At 33.3% G+C, this 25,592-nt stretch overlaps 1 protein-coding gene across 7 annotated transcripts in view; it reads left to right on the top strand.

The window, feature by feature from the left end:
- The window catches only part of SCN1A (sodium voltage-gated channel alpha subunit 1), a 131,642-nt gene extending 106,559 nt beyond the window's left edge, over positions 1 to 25,083 (top strand). For 5 of the 7 annotated variants that reach the window (XM_030916425.1, XM_030916429.1, XM_030916428.1 and 2 more), the window contains 9 exons: positions 1,223 to 1,377; positions 2,843 to 3,016; positions 5,395 to 5,517; positions 12,455 to 12,736; positions 15,495 to 15,548; positions 17,080 to 17,217; positions 17,851 to 17,955; positions 19,516 to 19,786; positions 21,827 to 23,479. In XM_030916425.1, the coding sequence (XP_030772285.1) occupies positions 1,223 to 1,377; positions 2,843 to 3,016; positions 5,395 to 5,517; positions 12,455 to 12,736; positions 15,495 to 15,548; positions 17,080 to 17,217; positions 17,851 to 17,955; positions 19,516 to 19,786; positions 21,827 to 23,001 (2,477 nt within the window). In that variant the 3' untranslated portion in view covers positions 23,002 to 23,479. Of the gene's footprint in view, positions 1 to 1,222; positions 1,378 to 2,842; positions 3,017 to 5,394; positions 5,518 to 12,454; positions 12,737 to 15,494; positions 15,549 to 17,079; positions 17,218 to 17,850; positions 17,956 to 19,515; positions 19,787 to 21,826 lie in introns of all 7 variants that reach the window. The other 2 variants (XM_030916426.1, XM_030916427.1) reach the window with 2 other exon arrangements.
- The last annotated feature ends 509 nt before the right edge of the window (positions 25,084 to 25,592 follow it).

Consider the following 25,592-nt stretch of genomic DNA (forward strand, 5'->3'; position numbering starts at 1 on the left):
TAGATAGAAGAGATACGTTTTTCCTACAACTAATATTTCCTGTGGTCTGATATCCCTGGGAATTTGAGGTTTGGAAATATGCATGTTTTATATTTGATATTATTTTTTTCGTAGGCCTAGTATACCTTCAGTCTTCTTCTATTCCCTATATAAATCATGCATATCACTTAATGTCCTTTTCAAAACTACCCTCATCTGACCATGGTGGAAGAGCAGCTTGTTCCTCTGAATGGCTGTAACAAATATTTCCATTTAATTTACCTGATAACATATATTATCCTATGAAAATTCTGTCTCGTTTTGAACTGTTATATGTTGCTTTACTGTATTCTTTCTCTTCTTTTCCTCCATTCCTTCATTCCTTAGTTCCTTCTTTCCTCCTTCCCTTCTTTTCTTCCTCCTTTTCTCCATTCATTCCCTTTCTCCTTCTTCTTCAAACATATCTTCCCCTCCTTTTTTTGCCTTGGAGCAGGGATCCTGTATTTATATCTTTTGTTTTTCTTTTCTTTTTTTTTTTGAGAACCAGATTTTTTTTTTGGTAAGGTTCTTGGGAGTTAGGTACATGTTCTGTGCCTTTTTGTGTGTGCACCTAAGTGTACCTTTGTGCTTACAATGGTACTCAGAAGTACCTGTTGATTTCATTTAGACTAAGTGAAAGCAATGTGTGAGGAAGGCAATGACAAGTCAAAGCCAAACCATACAAATTACATTTTAGTGAACTAAATTAGTTTTGCAAATTACATAAGCCCTTCTAGGCACATAACAAAAAAATCCTAAATGGTTAGAAATGCAGGATTGTTGGAAGAGATCTACATTTTTACTCTGTATCCTTTATAAAAGGGGGGAAGTTTTCTGCTTACCATTTTTGATGTCCAATTTAAAGTTCTTTTCTAGAATGACTTCAACAGAGTGCAACAGGATGATATGGCACAAGGAAAAGCTACTTCACATTTATTTGTAATTTACAGAGTTTTTCTTGTACAATAACACTGTGAGGCAGACAAAGCAAATACTGTTCGCTAGGGACCCATTTAAAGAAGCTGAATGATTTCCACAACTTCACACAGCTAATGAATGTGCTCTTACTACTCTAGGCTTAGAGAGTTATCCTAGCAAGACAGAGATGAGCATAGTAATAAAAAGACAAGACAAGGACATTGCTAAAGGATATTATGGAAGCAGAGATATTTTATCTACTATTATTTGAACACTATTTCTGCAGGCTGTGTACAAAGATTCAAGTGTTGTCAAATCAATGTGGAAGAAGGCAGAGGAAAACAATGGTGGAACCTGAGAAGGACGTGTTTCCGAATAGTTGAACATAACTGGTTTGAGACCTTCATTGTTTTCATGATTCTCCTTAGTAGCGGTGCTCTGGTGAGTGAATATTAAGAAAAGGTGATACGGCACTAATCTTTAGAACATTCTAATACTGATGACGCATTAATCCTTTCTGTTTCATTGTCTTAGTATCCAATGCATGCATTTTTAATTATCCTACCTTGTATCCTCTAGACTATAGATTTACTCTATAACTCTACATTTCTGGATTTACTTTTCCTATGTATGCAAATATAATTTTAAGAAGCTAATCATTAATTTTTGCTTATTATTAAATAGCCCAGAAAGTGTAGCCCTTCAGCTTATTCATTAACACCAAAGGATGTAAATATTCGATTACTCATTGCGTAATAAGAAAAGAGTTATTGGAAGCCCTGGGATGGGAATATATATTCTCTGAGTTCTGATGAATTTTGTTTCTAAATAGTATTTATTATTATTATCTCTGATGGACAGTAGTAAGTCCTTAGGGACCGCTCTCTGTCTTTTTCCAACTGTGTGCTCACTATTTTTGTGCTACTCAGGAAATAATGAAAGTTGGTAACAATAAATATCGGGCAGCATGCCTAAGAGATTCATTTAAGGATGGGTTTATCTTTGTAAGAAGGTGTTCACTTCATCAGAATCAATTTATTTTTATATGAAAATTATTTATAAAAATATAAATATAACATACAGATAGAATTTTAGAGAAACACTAACACAAAGGAAATACTTAAGCCATAGACAGAAAAAGAGAGAGAAAGAGAAAGAGAAACAGAGTTTGCCTGATTAAAATGCAACTACAGTACAAGTTTCTTTAACTTCGGTTTATAATTCTAACACAGACATATATTTACCTGTAATTTTTCTGAAGAAAGAAATATTTTCTACATGCTACTTTAGAAGTATTTCACTGTTGAAAGCAATGCATACTTAGAAGTGAAACATCAAGATGTTCCTAACAGAAGAATATATATTAGAATCTAAATGAAAAGCAATTTCATTTAATCATTGTCATGCTGTATGTTGAGAAACATAAACTATTTAAAAAAAAACAAAAAAAAAGAAGCAGATGAACTCAACTATTTAGTAAAATTGGAGACTGTGAAGATCAATCACAATTTCTGCTTTACGAAAACACAAGTTTTCATTATTTCTTCAACCTCCTTTCTATAGCAAAAAAAAAAAAAAGAATAGAAGGAAGCAAAATAAATGAAACAAAAGGAATACATAACTTCAAGTTGGAATGGCCACATCAGGATACAACATCAAGAACTATTTCCTGACTAAGTCAAATTAATTCATTGGAATCATACTTTTCTTTTTCTTCTACCAATAGTCTTTCCCCTGATGAAATAAGTAAAAGACCTTTGAGAGGGGGAAAAAAAAGTAACAATAACTATTGTTTCTCTGCCCTCCTATTCCAATGAAATGTCATATGCACATATGATTAGGTTTTTAAAATAGCTTATTGAGTATAATCACTTTTGAAAGCTAATGTGTAACATTTTCTTTATAGGCATTTGAAGATATATATATTGATCAGCGAAAGACGATTAAGACAATGTTGGAATATGCTGACAAGGTTTTCACTTACATTTTCATTCTGGAAATGCTTCTAAAATGGGTGGCATATGGCTATCAAACATATTTCACCAATGCCTGGTGTTGGCTGGACTTCTTAATTGTTGATGTAGGTATCATTCATATTTTTGTCTCTGTTCAAGGTAGCTTGTCTTATTTATATACAAATTCTAAAATAGTGAGTCTCAGAGCACTATGTTATGTTGACAGACTATAATAACCACTAAACGCATATACTCAATGAGAGTGTCATTTCTGGAGGACATGGGCTAATTTAATTCTGATTTAAAATAGCATTGGAGGATGGAAGCTATGGTAGTTCTCTAGTTATCTGAGAAAGCTAAAGAAAAAACAACACATCAGCAGTTTGTAGGGAAAGTAGTGAAATAGGGAACTTAAAAGGTATATTACTTAAATCCTTTATGTTGTGAATCAGCGGACTCAAGTTTGTATCCCAGGACCATCGCTTGCTGATTTTGTGCCACTGAGTTAGTTTCTTGGCCCCAAACTTGTACAGTATTAAAGTCACTCAATAAAAACAGTGATGCTGTTAGGTGCTATAGTCATTTAAAAAAAAATTCTCGGGCGGTTGAGGCAGGAGATGGCGTGAATCCGGGAGGCGGAGCTTGCAGTGAGCCGAGATCGCGCCACTGCACTCCAGCCTGGGCGACAGAGCAAGACTCCGTCTCAAAAAAAAAAAAAAAATTCCCTTTGATCTACTCAAACTTTTTAAAGAATAGATTTAAATGGTAGATTATCTGGATTATGACTTCATTTTAGGGAGTAAGGTATGCAGAGTATAGGGAAAGACAAGTCTACTTTATGCAGCAGTGAAAGTTTTCCTAGAATGTAAACTAGATTTACGCAAGCCCAAACAGCCCTTTATAGAATTTGCATGCCCAATGATTAATACTGCATTTACTGAAAACAAGTGACTGACTTCAAGATGTGTTGAAGTTAAGCATCATGTTTTCCATTATCAACTTGGCAAAATTTCAGCTTTAGAAAGCTATAGCAAAACTATCCTGACTTCGTATTGTTTTACCCCAAAAAGATATTAACCCAGCAAGACTGTGAGGGTTTCTTGTGGAAGGTGTTTATTGAGCTAAGAATCATGCATGCATTATATCTCCTTGATCCTGAACAAAGGCAAAGCTAAGGCTATTTGAAAAACTTAACAATGTTCCTGTGAAATGAGCCAATTGAGAGAAATCTCAAAGGAAGAATTGCTTTATCACATCAATAAGGGAGAAAGTTTCTAATATTGAGGTTTCAAGCATTAGAAGTTACATTATATTTCAATTTCAGAATTTTTTACACTATAATTTAAATCTAAATGTAATTTAACCCTTTAAAACTTCCTGAGGTTTGTTTCTTTCTATTACGCTTATTACACATCGGCTTTTTGGTGGAAGTTTTTAAGTGACATTTTTGAAACATTTTAAGAAAATAATTTTATAGAAAATTTTGTAGTTTGTAACAATAATACCTTTATTTTCAAAGTTCTGTTTTAATTATTTAATGAAGATCAGTATAGCACTTTATAAAAAGATTAATTACAGCACATCTCAAATAATGTAAGAAGTGTATTAAATATGATACAATTAATACATTTTTAAAAAGAAAGGTTTACAAAAATAGTGTCCAGTATATGTGGAATTGTCCAATACTAGCCTCTTCCTAGCTAAATAAATTGTAATCTTGCTTGAATGCAAAGTTTTGGTAAATTCCTTATTTAGAGAATTAGATACGTAAGATTTGTCATTTACTCATGTATTACCTACAAATGAATACAAATGAAGTAAATTCATTGCTGTGTGTATTTGGTAAATATTCATTGATTGGCCCTTTGGGGCCAGGTATCATGGCAGAAGCCATAAATTAGTGTAAAAATTTTTGAGGAAGTTTTGTAATGGAATTTCTTTCTAAGTTTCTTATGTAAAAATAAACTTTAAACAAGTGAAAATGCAAGGTATTACCAAGACAAAATATCACCTTCAAAACTGATGTAGTTCATTAATTTCTGAGAATACCAATTATGATTAGTTGAATATACTGATGCATGGTAGAAACTTCTTGCTTTTTTAAGTACAATAGCAGTTTTTGTATTTTATGACTAGCTATAAGAAAAGCCATAAATTCAACAGCAACTTAATAAAATAAAGGAAGAATAGCCAATGAATTTTTTTCCACCTTGATTTCTTCTTTTATGTTACTAATTTTTACTTTGTTTTTTTTCCTAATTATTCAATTGATAAATTATATGACATTTAAGGATTTTTTCAGCTAGCTTTTGATTAATGTCCTAAAAGTTACATCATTTGCATCAAACTGAAAATATTTCTTTACTTTTTTAAAGGTTTACTGAAAATGTCTGAACATTTACCTTCTGAATAATTATAAGCAAAAATTATACTTGTTATATATAGCAACTACATATTGAATGATGATTCTATTTATCAATTGTTATTATTTTTGTGTGTGCAGGTTTCACTGGTCAGTTTAACAGCAAATGCCTTGGGTTACTCAGAACTTGGAGCCATCAAATCTCTCAGGACACTAAGAGCTCTGAGACCTCTAAGAGCCTTATCTAGATTTGAAGGGATGAGGGTAAGAAAAATGAAAGAACCTGAAGTATTGCATATAGCCAAAATTAAACTAAATTAAATTTAGAAAAAGGAAAACCTATGCATGCAAAAGGAATGGCAAATTTTTGCAAAATTGCTACTTTGTTGTTTTATCTGTTGCATATTTACTTCTAGGTGATATGCAAGAGAAATAGGCCTCTCTTGAAATGATATAATATCATTTATCTGCTGTGCTTATTTAAATGACTTTATTTCCTAATCCTTCTTGGGAGTTTCCTTACAAATCCATATACAAAAAAAAGCAGATGCATTATTAAAGTACTGTGTGTAATGATATAATAATAATCTAAAGTAAATTCTGTATCAGGTGCTTAGTCTTTGTGACAATATATTGTACTTAACGAGTTTTCCTGAAAATAATGTGAATCACACATGTGCCTAAGTATGAGTGTAAAGAAAAGCATGAAAGGAGTTGTTAAAATTTTTGTCTGTATAATGCCAAAGTTTGCATTATTTGAATATATTCAAGGTTAGGTGGTTAGATATTAAGTGTTAACTGAATTTATAAAACTAGTAATACTAACTTAAAGATTACATACAAATCCACACCATTTTTATGATAATAAAGTAAAACAGTTATAATGAACAGAAAATATAATTTTGACTCATTACTATAATTTATAGATTAACCTTAACTTACATCTTATTGGTCAGAGTCACACAAATTTTATTTTATCCTTCTTAAAGACCCAATAATCATTTTCCATCATTCGTAACAGATTAGAAATTTTGCCATTATTGACTTGTTATTCTCCATGTCTTTTGTTAAAGCATGAAGCATTAGTTTATAGATGTATAATATAAAAAATTAGTTCTGCTTTTAAAAAAAAATTAACAAAACAAAACACTAAATTGTGTGATTCCAATAGAAAATCATTGCTCTTTCACCTCCTAAGGTTTAGTTACGTTTATGGAAACTAAGCTATATTGTAGACTTCCATTTGCACTTTATAGATTGTTTATAGCCTTATGTTCTCAAGTCTTATAAATAAATGTCACTTCATAAGAACATAAGACTTGTCTTCGATTTCCCTAACATATATGAAAACTTTTTCCTCATTATCAACAACTCAGTACAATAAAATACAAGTAGTCCTCTTTTATTTCTCACAGTGAGCCTCACATTTTCACCAAAATGTTATCAGAAATTCTCTCTGGGGTATGTAAAAATTAAGTCTGTTTTCCAATTAAATGTCACTTTGTTTTGTTTCAGACTAGCAGTTTCAGTTCTGGAGAAAAAATATCATTTCTCTACATTCTACTTGAAAACATGTTGCCTGAATCAAAATAATATATTTTGTATGGGTCATGAAATCTGAACAATGCTAAACTTTCGAAAATATTATAAACCTTTTACATCTGACCGTTTGAAAATTTATTAAATCCATTGGTCAAGTGCTCAGATATTTCCATACAGTACACTTCATTGCTATAAAAAAGTTGGTCTTGTGGGTATGCTTTTAATTTTCTCAGAAATAACCATATCTATAATTATTAATCAATAATACCCTTTATATTAAAAGAGGTTACCTTTTCAAACTCAGAGTTTTAGACATAAAATCCTTATAAATGTTGATCGTGATAACACTAATAATTTAAATGGTCAGATTTATGAATATGGCTCTATTCCTCATAATGACAGCATATACACAGCACTAAAATGACTGATCTCTTCAATACGTGTTTGGCATTGTAGAGTCAAAATAACCTTACACTTGATTATATTTTTTATACTTCTAGTGTTTGGATTTTTTTATTTTGTAAAAATATAATCACGAGTGATGGTGAGGTTGGATATAAGAATGATATTATGATTGGGAAGTGAGATTTGAACATACTCAGAAACTCTCATTTAATTCTTTGCCCTAGCAGCATAAAATCGCAATAGCTGCGTCAAAGCGTAACACAGGCACTCATTTTATTTTTGTTGTTCTGTTACTTTTTCAAAGCATGTGCTATGCAACATTACTGAATAAAGCATGTTGTACAGTGCTTCATAAGAAGTTAGAAGGTAACAAATGAATTATCATCACGTTGCACTTTGTGTTTTGCATGTTTTATGCACATTTCTGGCTGACAGCTTTTAAACATTTATTGTATTTCAAATTTCCAGTCCAAATTTTTCAACTTGTAAAATTAAACTGAGTGAATTGATGTCGCTAATATCTAGGGTAAAATAAAATTTGTATTTAAATTTGTATTTTTAATTTCCTAACCTAGGAAATCTTAAATACCTTCTTTTTCAAAAGAACTCAAGTCTTAATTGATAGGAAAACAGACAGAGAGCATCATGAACAAAAAATAACACCAAATGTTCTGTCATATCAGATTTCTAACTAATAATAAACTATATATTTCTATTTTGTATAGGATAATCTTGCTCCAACTTGGATGGGGTGGAGCGCTGGTTCCTCCCCTGAGCCCTTTATTATGGGTACTGTATTACCCCTTTTGCTACCTTTAATCCTTGCACTGTGACTTATGTGTAGTGGGGTGAGGGAGGGATTGGGAAGGGTACTATTATTGCACCACAGTAGGGAAAATACAGTATTTACATCCTAATCCCCTCTTTTCAATTGTCTTAAATTTCATTTGAAAAAACAAAAAAACCTTTATGAATTTACCCTCTGTGGATTTTAACCCCAATGGTTGATATCTTTATGAAGTTTCATTGAATATGATTTAGTTGTGTGTATATGGAGTTATCCATTTATGGGGAGATTACTTGATTGGTGAGGGCGGGGGACCCTGGTGTAGAACGATTATGTGAAAACACAATTTAACTTGTTAAGCTCATGATACTGTTTGAGGCATACAGCCCCTGCTGTTTAGTACATTGGTCTGGGTCCTGCAAATTACCAGTGAGATACCATCAATTGATTATTCATACGTATGAGCAGATACTAAGGTGCAATATTTCAGGTTTCATAAGACTGGTATTGATTGTGACCATTCTCATTTTTTATTGTGTAAGTTCATATGGGGTTATTTTCAAAATGTTAACAAGGCAAAAAATAAATTAAGAAATAGTTGAATTAAGCACATATGAATTGTGTTGTAAACAAAAAGTTAGTATAAAAGAATCCACTTATTTGAATTATGCAGAATAGAATACACACCTAGAAATAAAACAAAAACATCTTATCATGAGCATTAAGATAAAATTTGAGGCATAAACTCACTTCTTAGAATAAGTAACTCCCAACTAACTTTCTAGGATTTTAAAAGATATCACAGTGAAAACATACATAAACATAACTCTACATTTTATTTATTCTTAAAGTTTAAGTGTATTATACAAGAAGAAGAGTTCTTATTTTTGAGAGACAGAAAAAGTCAGAATTTTTGTTTGGATCACTGATATATCATAGCTTACAAAAATAATTGTCTTAAAACCCACAGTATGATATTTTTAGATTTTTTAAAAAAGATTCTATTATTCTTCTTCATACTTAAAAATGGATAATTCCTACTTTGCTTACTTTTTATTTTTATTCACATATATTTTCTTTATTTCTATTACAGAAGCACTAGAATTCATGAATAGTGTTGATTTGAAGTTCAAAAGTAATTAATTCAGATAAAAAGACATTTCTGCATGTATGAAAATTTCTAATGTGAATTTGCATATTTAATCATCAAGCCTTCATTTAGTGTAGACTTATTTTTTAAAATGCAGGTAATGAACCAGAAATCAAATTGGTTGTGCTACAGCAGGGAAACTTTATTTGATGATGTTTGTTTTGAAAAACAGCTTCTGAGAAGAAACAACCTCTAGTACAGTATTAATTCATTAAGATAGTTCCTTTCTCGGACATCTCCTTTCATGTACCTGAAAGTTCAGTTTGTTCTTTCCAATTTATTCAGACTAATTCTGCCTACTTTCTTCCTGCCATGAGAACCAATTACTGCAGTTTTATTGAGACTGAAAAAAGTTAATCCACCTCCTGCTTTGCTGACCCAAGGAATGGCTTGGAACTCTTGGGAAAAGACAATCTTTTCTATGATCTTTCATTGTCTAATTTAATACATCATAAATATGACTATAGCTTTGTATAGTAAATTCCCCAATACTGTGCCAAATGTTTTCTAAGATAAGGTTCTTTTATGTTCACAAAAAAATAAAACTTTTCCCTGGGCCAAATGTATGCCAACTTTGCGAATCATATCCTGAGCTGCACGGCTGCAGAGTACATGCTTGCATCATAAATTCCATAGAGTTCATTTTAACTCTAAATCAATCCCCAGTTTCAAAGTAAACCTTTCATACATATTACCTAAGCACAAACTTCTCCCTGTGCTCAGTTCCTTAATTATTCTCAGCCATATTCAGAAATAACATTTAAAAATTATGCTTTAATCAATAAATACTAAGCTAAACTTTGCTTCATTAATCCATTCATTTTGTCAACCATTATTTTATTCCTGTATTCAAAGCTCTCTGGTATATTCCTATATTCAAGACACTTAAGGCCCTGGAAGATTCATGAACATATATTTGCATCTTAAATTTTTAGAAAACCTTACAATCTGTCAGGATTACACTGAACTCTAGTACAGAGTAATATGGGTACCAAGATAAGTGGGAGCAACTCTTCCATGTAGACTGGAAAGAGCACTAGATGCTATTTATAGACTACTTTCTGAACTCAACTTGTTTTAACCTCATTTTTTCTCATATGCCAAATGAGAACACAATACTGAATTATCTCTACAGTTCTGTTCGGTACTAGAATTCTGATTCTTGAATTCAAAGGGGAAAACATTCCTCTTTATTTAGGAGGCTAAACTGGGGGGCAAATTTAGGCTCCATGAAAGAAGTGCTATTTGAACTAAAGCCTTTGAGAGGGGAGAGTATTTCAGAAAAGGAGCTATTAGACAAGGAATTTCAAGGTAAATGACATCTCAATTAGCTGGCAATTATATTAGCATATAGTTATATTAATTGAAGTGGCATGAAGTATAGATGACCAGGGAAGTTAAAACTGGAAATATAGATTGTGGAGTGATGTGAATAGCAAGGTAAGAAAAATATTTGGTAGTTACCAGAGAGCCAATAAACAACTTTCAAGTGGGACTTGGGAAAGATTAATTCATCTTACATAGATTAAATGAAGGAGAAGTTTAGGAGACTGACAATAGTACAAGTATGAAATAACAGAGGGCAGTTCTAGGTGGTGACTGTGAGAATGGAAAAGAAGTGACAAAGCTGAGAAATGTTTCGAAGAAAAAATGTGAGACAGGTAATGTGAAAAGAAAATCAAGAAGTGGTATAGATAACCAGTGTTCTGCTCATACTCTAAATTGGGTGTTGAAGGCAAAATACATATTTTAATTAGTACTCTGTGTATACACACTAGAAACAGCATTGTAATCTGGATAGTGGACAAAATATTCAGAAAAGAAGGGAAAGAAATAGTAACTTGATTTCAATTTCCAAATCTCTAATCTGAAAGAAATCTAATTCCATCCATTCATTTAAAATAAATCATAAAACAAGAATTTATGAAGCCCATTGTATTAATACAGATAGTCAGATGAGATATGGCAAAGTGTCACCTGTCAGCTTGGTAGGTTGCATAGGCCACATCATTTGGTTCTGCCTGGATAACTCAACCAAATTAATTTTTCATACTCATCCCCTCCATCTTTGTCATTACTGTTATTCTTATTTTCTTTGGCCCACTTATCACACTGTTTTATATTCCCCAGAAGACCTAGAGTTCTTTACGGACTTTAAACAGGGCTCAGAAGTATAAGAAATTGGCTCACGTATTACAGACAGGCAGTTAAAAAATAGTTCTAAAAATACATGCATCAAATGGCAAATAGAAGATGTTTTGATGACTACTTCCTTCGGATCAGATTGACGAGAATAATACAAGCACATAGGTGGAATTAAACATAGCTATTAATGTCCAAGTTTGAGGCAGCTGCCCCTTACCAGCATTTTAGGGTCTGTTTTTACCTTCCCTCTTAGCCACTCCTGTGCAGCTCCAGTGGGAGAGATGGAGGAGAAAGCAAGGAAGCCACCCCTATGTTGTTGAAAACATGAACACTCAGATTTTTAGCTAGTGGTCCAGAAATAAAGAGGGGGAAAACATCCTTCTATAGAAAAAAAAAGTAGATAATAATTGAACACAGAACTTCATGTGATCACATCAGATTTGAGAACTATGTATAGCATCCCTCTTTTTCTTATTTTTCTAAGAAATGATTTCTATTATGTTTCATTTGAAATAAGTTTTTTGAATTAAACTCAGTAAATGAAACAACTAACATGACTGGAGCTTGAAATAAACGATGTGATGATCTAATGAAATACATAATGCAAATTGTCTTGCTTCTTATGCAAAAATTATTAGTCATAGCAATGCATGAATAATTAAAGACAATTATATTAGGTATTTAATAATTTTTTATATTCATCATCTGAATTTTTAAGTTATTTTAAAACTATATTGGTCAAATCAACTCAGGTCCAAATGTTTTAGTTTTGTTCTTTAATATATTGCCTTTTTAAAATGAGTTAAAACTTCTGCATAGGCTTTTTAACTTTTCTTTTTTCTGATAAACAACACAATTCTAACTTCATCTGGCAGCAAGTTCCTCCGATTTTGCTTTTCCTTTAACCTTTTAATGCTTCTCCCTCCCTTTTTTTAAAAAACGTTTTTGTTTCATTTCTTGGTTATATTGCCTATAGTTGTTTTCCTAAGTGTATTGCTTAAGAAAAAAAAATGTATTTTAAGATTTTTTAAAACCTTGCTTTTAAATATCCTAGAATAAATAGCCTTGATAGAAAAAAAAAATGGAAAGGCCAGAGATTACTAGGGGAATTTTTTTTTTCTTTATTAACAGATAAGAATTCTGACTTTTCTTTTTTTCCATTTGTGTATTAGGTGGTTGTGAATGCCCTTTTAGGAGCAATTCCATCCATCATGAATGTGCTTCTGGTTTGTCTTATATTCTGGCTAATTTTCAGCATCATGGGCGTAAATTTGTTTGCTGGCAAATTCTACCACTGTATTAACACCACAACTGGTGACAGGTTTGACATCGAAGACGTGAATAATCATACTGATTGCCTAAAACTAATAGAAAGAAATGAGACTGCTCGATGGAAAAATGTGAAAGTAAACTTTGATAATGTAGGATTTGGGTATCTCTCTTTGCTTCAAGTTGTAAGTGAACACTATTTTCTCTGAATATTTTTATTGTTTGGAATAATAAAATAATTACACACATCTATTATTTAGTACCTAAGAAAAAGTATATATTTCTTTCTATTTAAAAAGTTTCAGTTTGTTAGTACAAGTTTATGAGCCCAGATGGGTGAAAACATTATTACATGTAAGGACTGCAGATATAGTCAGTAGTGACCAGGCCAAACAAAGATCTCTTTGTCTTTTTCTTGTATTTTCTTTGTTTCTATATTGCTCTTTCTTTCTATATAAACAAGTTAATAAATAAGTCAGTAACTTTGCCGTTTTTATTGTGATTAGAAGGCTTGTTTCACTGATCAGCTACCAAAACAGAATACACTTAACAGATAGATCATCTTCCAAAACACATACACTTAATACACCTAATTGGATTGTAATTAATTCGTAGGGATTAACTGCTGCTAAGGTCCATTATTTCAATCAACGTTTGCGGAATGACATTCAGGTTTTAGAATTAGATCCAGATGTGGTGGTGGGCGCCTGTAATCCCAGCTACTCAGGAGGCTGAGACAGGAGAATCACTTGAACCCAGGAGGCGGAGATTGCAGTGAGCCGAGATTGTGCCACTGCACTCCAATCTGGGCAACAAAGAGCGAAACTCCCTCTAAAACAAAAAAGAGAGAGAGAGAGAGAGAGAGAATTAGATCCCCATAGTGAAGTGGAAATAATATCTGAAAGCAACTAGAAACAAAAATGAAGCACAAGCAGCTGTTATCTTATCTCAAATGACCTTTCAGCACCATTATTTAAGTCTATTTTATCCTAAATATTAGTGTTTTCACTATTGGGTCTCTAAGACTGGGTATCCAAGAAAAATAGTTTATAACTTATATTTAAAAAGGTAGCCCTTTAAAAATTTTCATTTGACTCTGCTTCTAGCTGCAGCAGCACCACAACAAAGCAGGGAATAAAATAAGAGTTCAGATTATTTGAAAATTCAGCTTAAAAAAAAAAGACTGTACAATTTCTTTCTTCCCTTGCAGTTCTACAGTGTCTTTAGGGCAGAAATCAATTTTTGCTCACCAAGGTTATGATTTCAACTGTTCAGCCAGAAGACTAACTAAGCAAACAAACCAACGCTAGTCAAAATCCTTTTGCAGCTCTTCCAGAGGTGTCTACTATAATTACTTTACAAATTCTTCCCACCTTTTTGTTGGAAATTCTTATTTATCTTCTTAACATTTTTGACCGACTCGGAATATTCATGCAATTAAAATAGAGATTTTTAAAATCCGGCAAGAACGGGTGGGGCATGTTGGCTCATGCCTGTAATCCCAACTCTTTGGGAGGCCAAAACAACTGGAGGATTGCTTGAGGCCAGGAGATCTAGACTAGTGGGGGCAACATAGTGAGACCCTGTCCCTAAAGACAAATAAAAATAAAAGTTAAAAAAATCTGGCAAGAATGTTTTCTTTAAAAATTGTCAACACATGATGACATTTATTTGGGCATTTATTCTAACCCTTAACTAATGACCACACTTGTAAATATCACTAAAGCAACCACTTCCTCCATAAATTTGAGGAAAGAAATATTAAAAATTTTAAGCAATCCTTTAAAATGTAAACAATTTTGAAAATATAGTGATGATCCTGTACAAAGCTATTAAATTCTGCTACCAAAAAAAAAAAAAAAAAAAAAAAAAAAACCTCTAAAATACTGCTTCACATTTGGCTTTTATAGAATCACCTCTCTATTGATTAGTAAGTCATTGAAATGGCCCCTTTAATCACTTTTTTCTGTTTCTATACCAAGTTCTATTATTGACCTAAGCCACTGACATATTTAACACATCTCTCTTTCATGTACAAAAGCCTTGTACTTTCTAGCTAAGAATCATTACTTTCTTTTCACTGCTGTCACCCACACCCTTGCTTAGCTTTTGTCTCATGATATTCACCACTTCACAAGGGTTAGTGTTATCAAAACAAAGATATATTGTGATACAGATGCTAAAGGCTTTGCTAGCCTCCCTCACTAGCTAAGGAATAATCCTTTTAGGCCCACAGGACTCAAAATTCATGCCCTAGGACAAGTAACAAATTACTGTAAGTTATTAGCCTGAGTATCCTTCATCCTGTGAGTGCCAAGTGTCTGCTGTACTATTGTTCACATTTCTTATTCATATTAAGTTATTATCTTCAAGAATTTCAGAAAGAAAATAGAATATGGGATTATTTCTAAATGTTTTGCTCCAAAATTCTTAAAAGGATAGTTGCAACCCTGCCTTTATGTATCCTGGTACTATATGTATCCTTACATTGTTACAATAAAGAGAAATCTTAAATTTTCAATCACTTTGATCACCCTGCAGATAAATTTTGGCAGATGATCCGTAGATCTAAGTTGTAATTATTAGCCTGATAGAGCTATTGACACATGTGTTCGCATTTGTAAGATCTCCTAAAAGTGCTCCAGCAAATTTTAATACTGCTTTAAATATTATGATACCATGAACTCTAAAGAATTGAAAAGTACTTGTGAGATGGTTATCAAGCGGGAGGACATATCAAATGGTCATTCTGTTCAATATGTGTTCTAGAAATGAAAAGCCTTACTAAGATACTGTCTTGGTCCAAAATCTATGTAAAATTTGTTTTGAAATGTCTTTCAAAAATATTCCCTTTTGAAAATTATATCAGTAAGAATATTTATTAAACATCAGGTCTAAATTATTTTTTACTCCAAAGTAAAACATGCATGTCCTTCTTAATAGGCCACATTTAAAGGATGGATGGATATAATGTATGCAGCAGTTGATTCCAGAAATGTAAGTATTCCTTGTATTCTAAGTCTTTTTACAATATTGACCAGGTGGTAAAATTAATCGGATAAAATATAAACAAATGAAATGATTCTATCTTGATTTAAAATATTTCGGAAAAAGTGTGACAGGTAAGTATTCAAGCACAGCAATGTTTATCAGAAAGCTCTTACTAAGATAATTCAACACATGCATTATTTTGAAAACCAAAGTAAGAAATTCGTATATTGAGTAACTAACAAATATTTTTCTTTTAAATATTTTCTATTTTGTTTCCTATTTATCCACACATTATATAATTAGTAGTAATTTTAGTGTGCAGGGCCAAATTTGAAGAAATATATGATTTCTATCGTTAGTTGAAATGTATAGTCACCCTCCATATTAGACAGCATGAAAACTTATGGATATTGTTCTGTCAGTCCTAGATTACTGTGTTGATTTCTTTCAAATAATCATATTTTAAACCAAATAAAAGAATGCTTTTATATGATTTTTAGCCTCCATAAATTGACTGATGTTGCAATCATTTCTGCGGCCAACAGATTCCTTTGAGTGTATATCACCAAAGTATAAACCTATTTTATTTGATTTCAGCCTCTTTAAGGCTCCATGACCTAAACTGAAATTCACGTTCATTCCAACTTTGCTCTTCAAAACTTTGCAAGACGTAATATTTTCTATCAACCTTCATCTTTCTATTCTGAAGTCCCATCTGTTTAGTTTATCATCATAAAGGAATAACCTTTGTCCCTGCAGTCTTCAACCTGATAGTTTGGTGTTATCTTTCTTGAAGTGCATTTCACATAGCTTTAGTTTTATGTTGAATATCATTTTGATAACCTCCAGGGTTGTTCTATTTCACTTTGTCACTTATATTTTGTTTTGTGTGTTTAGTTGGCTTTTAAATTTGTTGCCTTTAGAAGGACAGGAATCTGTTAAAAAATTGTAGTGACTTTTTCAGTCCATTGCTAAATTATAAGTAATAGCCCATTTGTTATAAGCACAATCTAGGAATTAAATAATCAACTGAGGATTTATAAAATGAACTCTCCATTTATGTCTACTTAATCTGAAAAATTCAGTGACTGTCACATTAGGGTATAGTGCCAAATGTCTGAATGAACAACTCATTTCTTATTTGCTACATTATTTCATGCATACATGAATGATTGTTTCTAAACCTAGCCTATGGATATTTACAGTTTTAAAATTTTTTATTAATAATTTTAAAATTACTAAAATTCAGTACCTTAAAAGTTTGTAAATTTAGCACATTACTGTTCAAATGGAAGAATAGTATTTGTATTTATAGTTATAAAAATAGATTTTAGAATGTCATAGTAGCCACATTTTTCACATAAAAACATCCCTAAAGGCTAATTTCAGGGATGTTTTTAGAGGTAGTTGATTCAGAAAAAAAAAATGCTGACATATTAGTAAGAACAATTTTTTTCTGTTGTTATGAAAAAGCACCAATGACATTTCCAGCACTAAAATGTATGGTAATATTTTACTAAATAATCTCCTTTGGTAGGTGGAACTCCAGCCTAAGTATGAAGAAAGTCTGTACATGTATCTTTACTTTGTTATTTTCATCATCTTTGGGTCCTTCTTCACCTTGAACCTGTTTATTGGTGTCATCATAGATAATTTCAACCAGCAGAAAAAGAAGATAAGTATTTCTAATATTTTCTCTCCCACTGAGATAGAAAATTATTCCTTGAAGTGTTTACTCTGCCAAATGCATACTTGAATTTAGAAACCAAATGGGAGTATATATTATAACTGATTTTTCCTTCCTCTCCCTCTGTCATTCACTATCCATATATTTCCAGCTATAGAAAGCTAAGAATAACTGTGTTCCACACTCTTGTGCATAGGTTCATAAAGTTTTTCTCCCTTATTCATTATCAAGAAACATTTTCTGTCTTAAATATAATAATAATTAGAATAAAACTAGAAAGCAACCTAATATGCCCCTTTCCCGAAAACAACTTGTTATTTTATCCATACAACTACCCACTCCCCCTTGAAAATATATTTTCCAACTAATTCTTTGAAATTAGGAAACTGGATGTAAGCTTCTTCTAGTGTTTATTTTTATGCTTTGAATTATTTAGGGAATTAAATATTATTATCATACCTAAAGAGAACTTGCAATTTTTCACATTTTGAATCACAGATATAATTATGCTAATCAGTTGAATTTTGCATTTTTTTTTAGCCATCCATTTTCTATTTTAACATTGAAAAAATATGTGCAAAAGGACACAGTTTTAACCAGTTTGATTTTTCTTTTCTATACTTTGGAGGTCAAGACATCTTTATGACAGAAGAACAGAAGAAATACTATAATGCAATGAAAAAATTAGGATCGAAAAAACCACAAAAGCCTATACCTCGACCAGGAGTAAGAAATACCAAATGATATGGGGGAAAAATATAAAAACAAAAACTTGCATAGTTGTCTCACAAAAACGAAAGTAGCTAACATTTCCAGTAGAAAAAATTTCTTTCACTTTTAGAGCATCATTAGTCTGTATCTTTTATGGTAATGGTAACAACAACAAAAATTAAACACCAAAAAGAACAAGAAAAAATAGAAGATGCACCCTTGACTTCAAGAGATTTAGAAGCATACCATTAGAATCCATATTAATTGGCCAATGGACACATACACATGTAATATGCACAAGAGAAAGTTAATCACACAACTCAAGAATGGTTGCCAAGTAATATCAGGGAAAGAAGTAAACCTTTGGATGGGGCTATAAGAAATGCAGTTTTCTAATATTTTAAGAAATGGATGAAGTGTTGAGGGAAATAGCACCTTACTTCTATTTTATTTTTCACTAGAGATACTAAGTGTTTTAAAGGAGGAAAGAATTCCAGTATCTACTATTCATATATATGGCTACAGAGTTAGATATTACTAATGTCTGCAGAAGTCAGGGTCAGTAATTACAGTTTATGATGATAAATAACAATACTCATGCTTCCATGATGAAACAAACAAACTGCTATTAAAATGGAGAGCTATTATCCCACACTCTAAAGATGTTTATGATGATGACCTGAGAGGTTTCAGTAACTCCTAGGGTGCATCAAGGAAAAAATGCTAGCAAATATTCATATTGTGATGACTGAATATTGCCTTCCTGAGAATGATGAGAAATATGTACTTTCTCTGTTAAAATTAGCACTGAAAGTAGAAAAGAACCAACAATTTGTAGGAAAAATATGTGAGAAAATGCCCTCAGAATTCCTCAGTGGCCCAAAGAAATAAGCCTGCGGATGATGTTCAGTGACTAGCAGTGGCAGAACTGGGAAGCAGAATCACAGATCAATGACAAAGAACATGAATTTTTTTGACATAAACATATAAGAAATGTCATTCTGGTCCCATTATCCTTGTGCAGGTTCAGCATTCTGTGTCTGACAATGTTAGCCAAGGCTATTTGGTAGAAGAATATGAATATTGATATGGTATTTAAATGTATAATGTTATAGATGTGTCCTGGAAATTCCAAATTCTTCTTAACAATTATTTGAGAATATAACAAGTGAAAGAGTACTATATTTTAAAATGGATGTATGGTCCAGCTGATCATTGGAAAGTCTTGAAAAAAAATTAAACGGGTTCTTACCTTCTCATAATCTTAAAATGTTGATATGCATTGCATACCTCTGGAAGAAATATGCAGTATCGAGTGTTCTGGTTTTTTTTTGTTGTTGTTGTTTTATCAGAAACCCTCTTTGGACAAGGAATTGTTATTCTGAGAAATGCACATTAGTAAATGGCAATTTAACCAAATTTTAACAATTAATATGCTATAAATCATTCTTACAAAAATCAGGGTCAATGACTACTTTGCAAGAAACTAGACAGTCAATTAATGCAGAAAGTATTTGATGCTAATGCACATGAGAAAACTCCTTTATTGCTAAAAGCATTTCTATTTCTCTACAGAACAAATTTCAAGGAATGGTCTTTGACTTCGTAACCAGACAAGTTTTTGACATAAGCATCATGATTCTCATCTGTCTTAACATGGTCACAATGATGGTGGAAACAGATGACCAGAGTGAATATGTGACTACCATTTTGTCACGAATCAATCTGGTGTTCATTGTGCTGTTTACTGGAGAGTGTGTACTGAAGCTCATCTCTCTACGCCATTATTATTTTACCATTGGCTGGAATATTTTTGATTTTGTGGTTGTCATTCTCTCCATTGTAGGTAAGAAATATTTAAAGTTCTTAAATTCAGTTAAATAGAAGTGAAAGTTGAAACAATCAAGATTAGATTCGAGATCATCCCAGCAATCAGAGATAATTACTGTAAATATTTTGATACATTTTATCCAGATGTGTTTGGTTTTTTAACACAGTGTCTCCTACTGTAGTCAGTATTGTTTCTTATTCTATCCATTTAGAATAATATACTTAATGTAAATGTAGTCATTTGACTGTACTTAATAGCACAGTCAATAGACCTGTGCTATTAAGTAAGATAAAAATGTTTTTGACATGTTGAGATTGAAGAACCAATACAGTATCTAGATGGTTCCATTAACAAGACTAGAAATGTAGTCTGGTACTCAGGAAAATTGCTTTAGAGAATAAACATGGAGTCACCAGCATATAGATATTAGTGGAAAGTGGTTTCAAGATAAGGAAAAGTATTGCGTAAAAGGAGAATAAAGACAAGGACGAAACATTATTAGCAAATGCATATAGTAGGTTCTTTACGGGTGTCATGTAGAGATTTTCTAGACTACCTTAAAAATGGTTTATAATAATGATGCACAAGGGAAATAAGATGGCATGGGACATCATCAGTACTATACTTCAAAGCCTGGAACATATAACTAGCCTCATGAGCAATAGCTCATTTCATTAGACACAACTAAAGCTCTAGTAAAGTGAAAAGCATCTGTCTGTGGGCCTAAACTATTCATTCTTCCCTAAATAGGATGATATGACTGGGTCAATATTTTGCTATTCAAAACAAGGCACCTCTGTTGGACAGATTTTCATGCTACTCCCTTCTCTGAAGAAACTGGCCTTATATCCAACTCATTGTATATAGCCTTTGATTCCCACTAATTATAATCCTTGGTTATAACTAGTGTGGCTAAGGTATAAAGGTGTATTCCTACACATCTCCTTCTCTCTCTCTTACACACACACACACACACTCTCTCTCTTACACTTCGTCTTTTCAGAATGAGGCATTTAAACTTGAAGGCATTTAGTTTCTTGAGCTCTTCTTTTTAACTTTACAAATACAGTTTTTATTTAAAAAGCAAACGGAGAGAGAAGGTTAAAATAAGAAGACTGAGTGTTAGGTACAGGAGACCAAAAAGAATTGAAATACAACATTAAGTACAGGAGACTAAAAAGAGCATCAACCTGGGATCCTTTTAGAAATGCACCAGAACATACATAAATAAGCATATAAAAATATTAGAGTGGAACTTAAGTAAGTACCAAGATCATGGGGAGGTGAAAGTAGCATCAAAAGCTACCAATACTTTCAGATGGAAAAGGAGTAAATAGAGAATTTAGAATATGGCAATTTCAGAAAATGTCACTGTATACATATAAACTTGTACCTACACTGTTGGGCCGCTACTGTTCAGTCAAATGTGCGTTTTTAACTTATTTTCTTTCTAAATTCTGACTTGGGACTTTACGTAAACTAAAAGTAGTTTATAAACATCTCTTAAAGATAAAAGAAGTACTGTAATCTTTATAGTTGAAATTATTGCTGAATTTCAAAATTCAGATTTATTTATAATATATATTATATGCAATTATATATATATATTATATAGCTGCCATATTTAAGATAATATAACTGAGTTTAGGACTCTGAACTTTACCTTGGAGCTTTAGAAGAAACATATGTGGCCGGGCGCGGTGGCTCAAGCCTGTAATCCCAGCACTTTGGGAGGCCGAGACGGGCGGATCACGAGGTCAGGAGATCGAGACCATCCTGGTTAACACAGTGAAACCCCGTCTCTACTAAAAAATACAAAAAACTAGCCGGGCGAGGTGGCGGGCGCCTGTAGTCCCAGCTACTGGGAGGCTGAGGCAGGAGAATGGTGTAAACCCGGGAGGCGGAGCTTGCAGTGAGCTGAGATCCGGCCACTGCACTCCAGCCCGGGCGACAGAGCGAGACTCCGTTTCAAAAAAAAAAAAAAAAAAAAGAAACATATGTTTATTTTTAACGCATGATTTCTTCACTGGTTGGTATTCTCATTGTTTATTCTAGGTATGTTTCTCGCCGAGCTGATAGAAAAGTATTTCGTGTCCCCTACCCTGTTCCGAGTGATCCGTCTTGCCAGGATTGGCCGAATCCTACGTCTGATTAAAGGAGCAAAGGGGATCCGCACGCTGCTCTTTGCTTTGATGATGTCCCTCCCTGCATTGTTTAACATCGGCCTCCTGCTCTTCCTGGTCATGTTCATCTACGCCATCTTTGGGATGTCCAACTTTGCCTATGTTAAGAGGGAAGTTGGGATCGATGACATGTTCAACTTTGAGACCTTTGGCAACAGCATGATCTGCCTGTTCCAAATTACAACCTCTGCTGGCTGGGATGGATTGCTAGCACCCATTCTCAACAGTAAGCCACCCGACTGTGACCCTAATAAAGTTAACCCTGGAAGCTCAGTTAAGGGAGATTGTGGGAACCCATCTGTTGGAATTTTCTTTTTTGTCAGTTACATTATCATATCCTTCCTGGTTGTGGTGAACATGTACATCGCGGTCATCCTGGAGAACTTCAGTGTTGCTACTGAAGAAAGTGCAGAGCCTCTGAGTGAGGATGACTTTGAGATGTTCTATGAGGTTTGGGAGAAGTTTGATCCCGATGCAACTCAGTTCATGGAATTTGAAAAATTATCTCAGTTTGCAGCTGCGCTTGAACCGCCTCTCAATCTGCCACAACCAAACAAACTCCAGCTCATTGCCATGGATTTGCCCATGGTGAGTGGTGACCGGATCCACTGTCTAGATATCTTATTTGCTTTTACAAAGCGGGTTCTAGGAGAGAGTGGAGAGATGGATGCTCTACGAATACAGATGGAAGAGCGATTCATGGCTTCCAATCCTTCCAAGGTCTCCTATCAGCCAATCACTACTACTTTAAAACGAAAACAAGAGGAAGTATCTGCTGTTATTATTCAGCGTGCTTACAGACGCCACCTTTTAAAGCGAACTGTAAAACAAGCTTCCTTTACATACAATAAAAACAAAATCAAAGGTGGGGCTAATCTTATAAAAGAAGACATGATAATTGACAGAATAAATGAAAACTCTATTACAGAAAAAACTGATCTGACCATGTCCACTGCAGCTTGTCCACCTTCCTATGACCGGGTGACAAAGCCAATTGTGGAAAAACATGAGCAAGAAGGCAAAGATGAAAAAGCCAAAGGGAAATAAATGAAAACCAATAAAAATAATTGGGTGACAAATTGTTTACAGCCTGTGAAGGTGATGTATTTTTATCAACAGGACTCCTTTAGGAGGTCAATGCCAAACTGACTGTTTTTACACAAATCTCCTTAAGGTCAGTGCCTACAATAAGACAGTGACCCCTTGTCAGTAAACTGTGACTCTGTGTAAAGGGGAGACGACCTTGACAGGAGGTTACTGTTCTCACTACCAGCTGACACTGCTGAAGATAAGATATACAATGGCTAGTCAGACTGTAGGGACCAGTTTCAAGGGGTGCAAACCTATAATGTTGGGGTTGTTTAACATGAAACACTTTAGTATAGTAATTGTATCCACTGTTTGCATTTCAACTGCCACATTTGTCACATTTTTACGGAATCTGTTAGTGGATTCATCTTTTTGTTAATCCATGTGTTTATTATATGTGACTATTTTTGTAAATGAAGTTTCTGTTGAGAAATAGGCTAAGGACCTCTATAACAGGTATGCCACCTGGGGGTATGGCAACCACATGGCCCTCCCAGCTACACAAAGTCGTGGTTTGCATGAGGGCATGCTGCACTTAGAGATCATGCATGAGAAAATGTCACAAGAAACACAAGTTCTTAAATTTCACCATATTTCTGGGAGGGTAATTGGGTGATAAGTGGAGGTGCTTTGTTGATCTTGTTTTGCGAAATCCAGCCCCTAGACCAAGTAGATAGTTTGCGGGTAGGCCAGTAAATCTTAGCAGGTGCAAACTTCATTCAAATGTCTGGAGTCATAAATGTTATGTTTCTTTTTGTTGTATTAAAAAAAAAAAAAAAACTGAATAGTGAATATTGCCCCTCACCCTCCACCGCCAGAAGACTGAATTGACCAAAATAACTCTTTATAAATTTCTGCTTTATCCTGCACTTTGTTTAGCCATCTTTGGCTCTCAGCAAGGTTGACACTGTATATGTTAATGAAATGCTATTTATTATGTAAATAGTCATTTTGCCCTGTGGTGCACGTTTGAGCAAAAAAATAATGACCTAAGCACAGTATTTATTGCATCAAATATGTACCACAAGAAATGTAGAGTGCAAGCTTTACACAGATAATAAAATGTATTCTGTACCATTTATAGATAGTTTGGATGCTATCAATGCATGTTTATATTACCGTGCTGCTGTATCTGGTTTCTCTCCCTGCTCAGAATCTTATTTATGAGAAACCATATGTCAGTGGTAAAGTCAAGGAAATTGTTCAACAGATCTCATTTATTTAAGTCATTAAGCAATAGTTTGCAGCACTTTAACAGCTTTTTGGTTATTTTTACATTTTAAGTGGATAACATATGGTATATAGCCAGACTGTACAGACACGTTTAAAAAAACACACTGCTTAACCTGTTAAAAATGTGTTTAGAATTTTACAAGCAAATATAAATACTGTAAAAAGTCATTTTATTTTTCAGCATTATGTACATAAATATGAAGAGGAAATTATCTTCAGGTTGATATCACAATCACTTTTCTTACTTTCTGTCCATAGTACTTTTTCATGAAAGAAATTTGCTAAATAAGACATGAAAACAAGACTGGGGAGTTGTAGATTTCTGCTTTTTTAATTACATTTGCTAATTTTAGATTATTTCACAATTTTAAGGAGCAAAATAGGTTCACGACTCATATCCAAATTATGCTTTGCAATTGCAAAAGGGTTTAAAATTTTATTTGTACTTCTGGTAGTACCTGTACTAACTGAATTGAAGGTAGTGCTTATTTTATTTTTGTTCTTTTTTTCTGACTTTGGTTTATGTTTTCATTTCTTTGGAGCAATGCTACTCTAGATTGTTCTAAATATAATGTGGGTTTCATAATTTTTTTTTCACAAAAACAGAGTAGTCAACTTATATAGTCAATTACATCAGGACATTTTGTGTTTCTTACAGAAGCAAACCATAGGCTCCTCTTTTTCTTAAAACTACTTAGATAAATTGTATTTGTGAACTGCATGCTGGAAAATGCTACTATTATGCTAAATAATGCTAACCAACATTTAAAATGTGCAAAACTAATAAAGATTACATTTTTTATTTTATTGTTTGCCCAGTCACTTTTTGTTAACAGAATATTATAATGATATGGAGATTTTTTACATTACAAACTGGGGGAGAAGGGGAGCGTGCGCGCGCACACACACACACACACACACACACACACAGAGGCATACCCAGGTTGACAAGAAAAACTAGGGTAGATATGTCACTGGGGGTAGGGGGTAATTACTCCCAGAATTACAAGCAGCAGGTGTGTTCTCTGTTAGGAGGAAGAACTGGTGTCAGAGGATAGCTAGTGATTCCAGGAGGAAGACAAGTATGGGAGCCAGAGTGACGGTGGATGACCACTTGAGCTATGAAAATAAATTCTTAAATCATCATTTAAAAATTTAGAGTTGCCATGTGTGTAGGATACTGTGTTTGCTCCTCCAGAGCCACTCTCTATGCTTCTGTATCATTCCGTGTGTCCCAGAAGGGTGACTTCTACACACTGTATCAATGGGCTCTCCTACCTTTGAGCTCCCAATTGGTTTGGCAAATGAGAAGCACC

Source organism: Rhinopithecus roxellana, chromosome 14, assembly GCF_007565055.1.
Source record: "Rhinopithecus roxellana isolate Shanxi Qingling chromosome 14, ASM756505v1, whole genome shotgun sequence".
NCBI lineage: Eukaryota > Metazoa > Chordata > Mammalia > Primates > Cercopithecidae > Rhinopithecus > Rhinopithecus roxellana.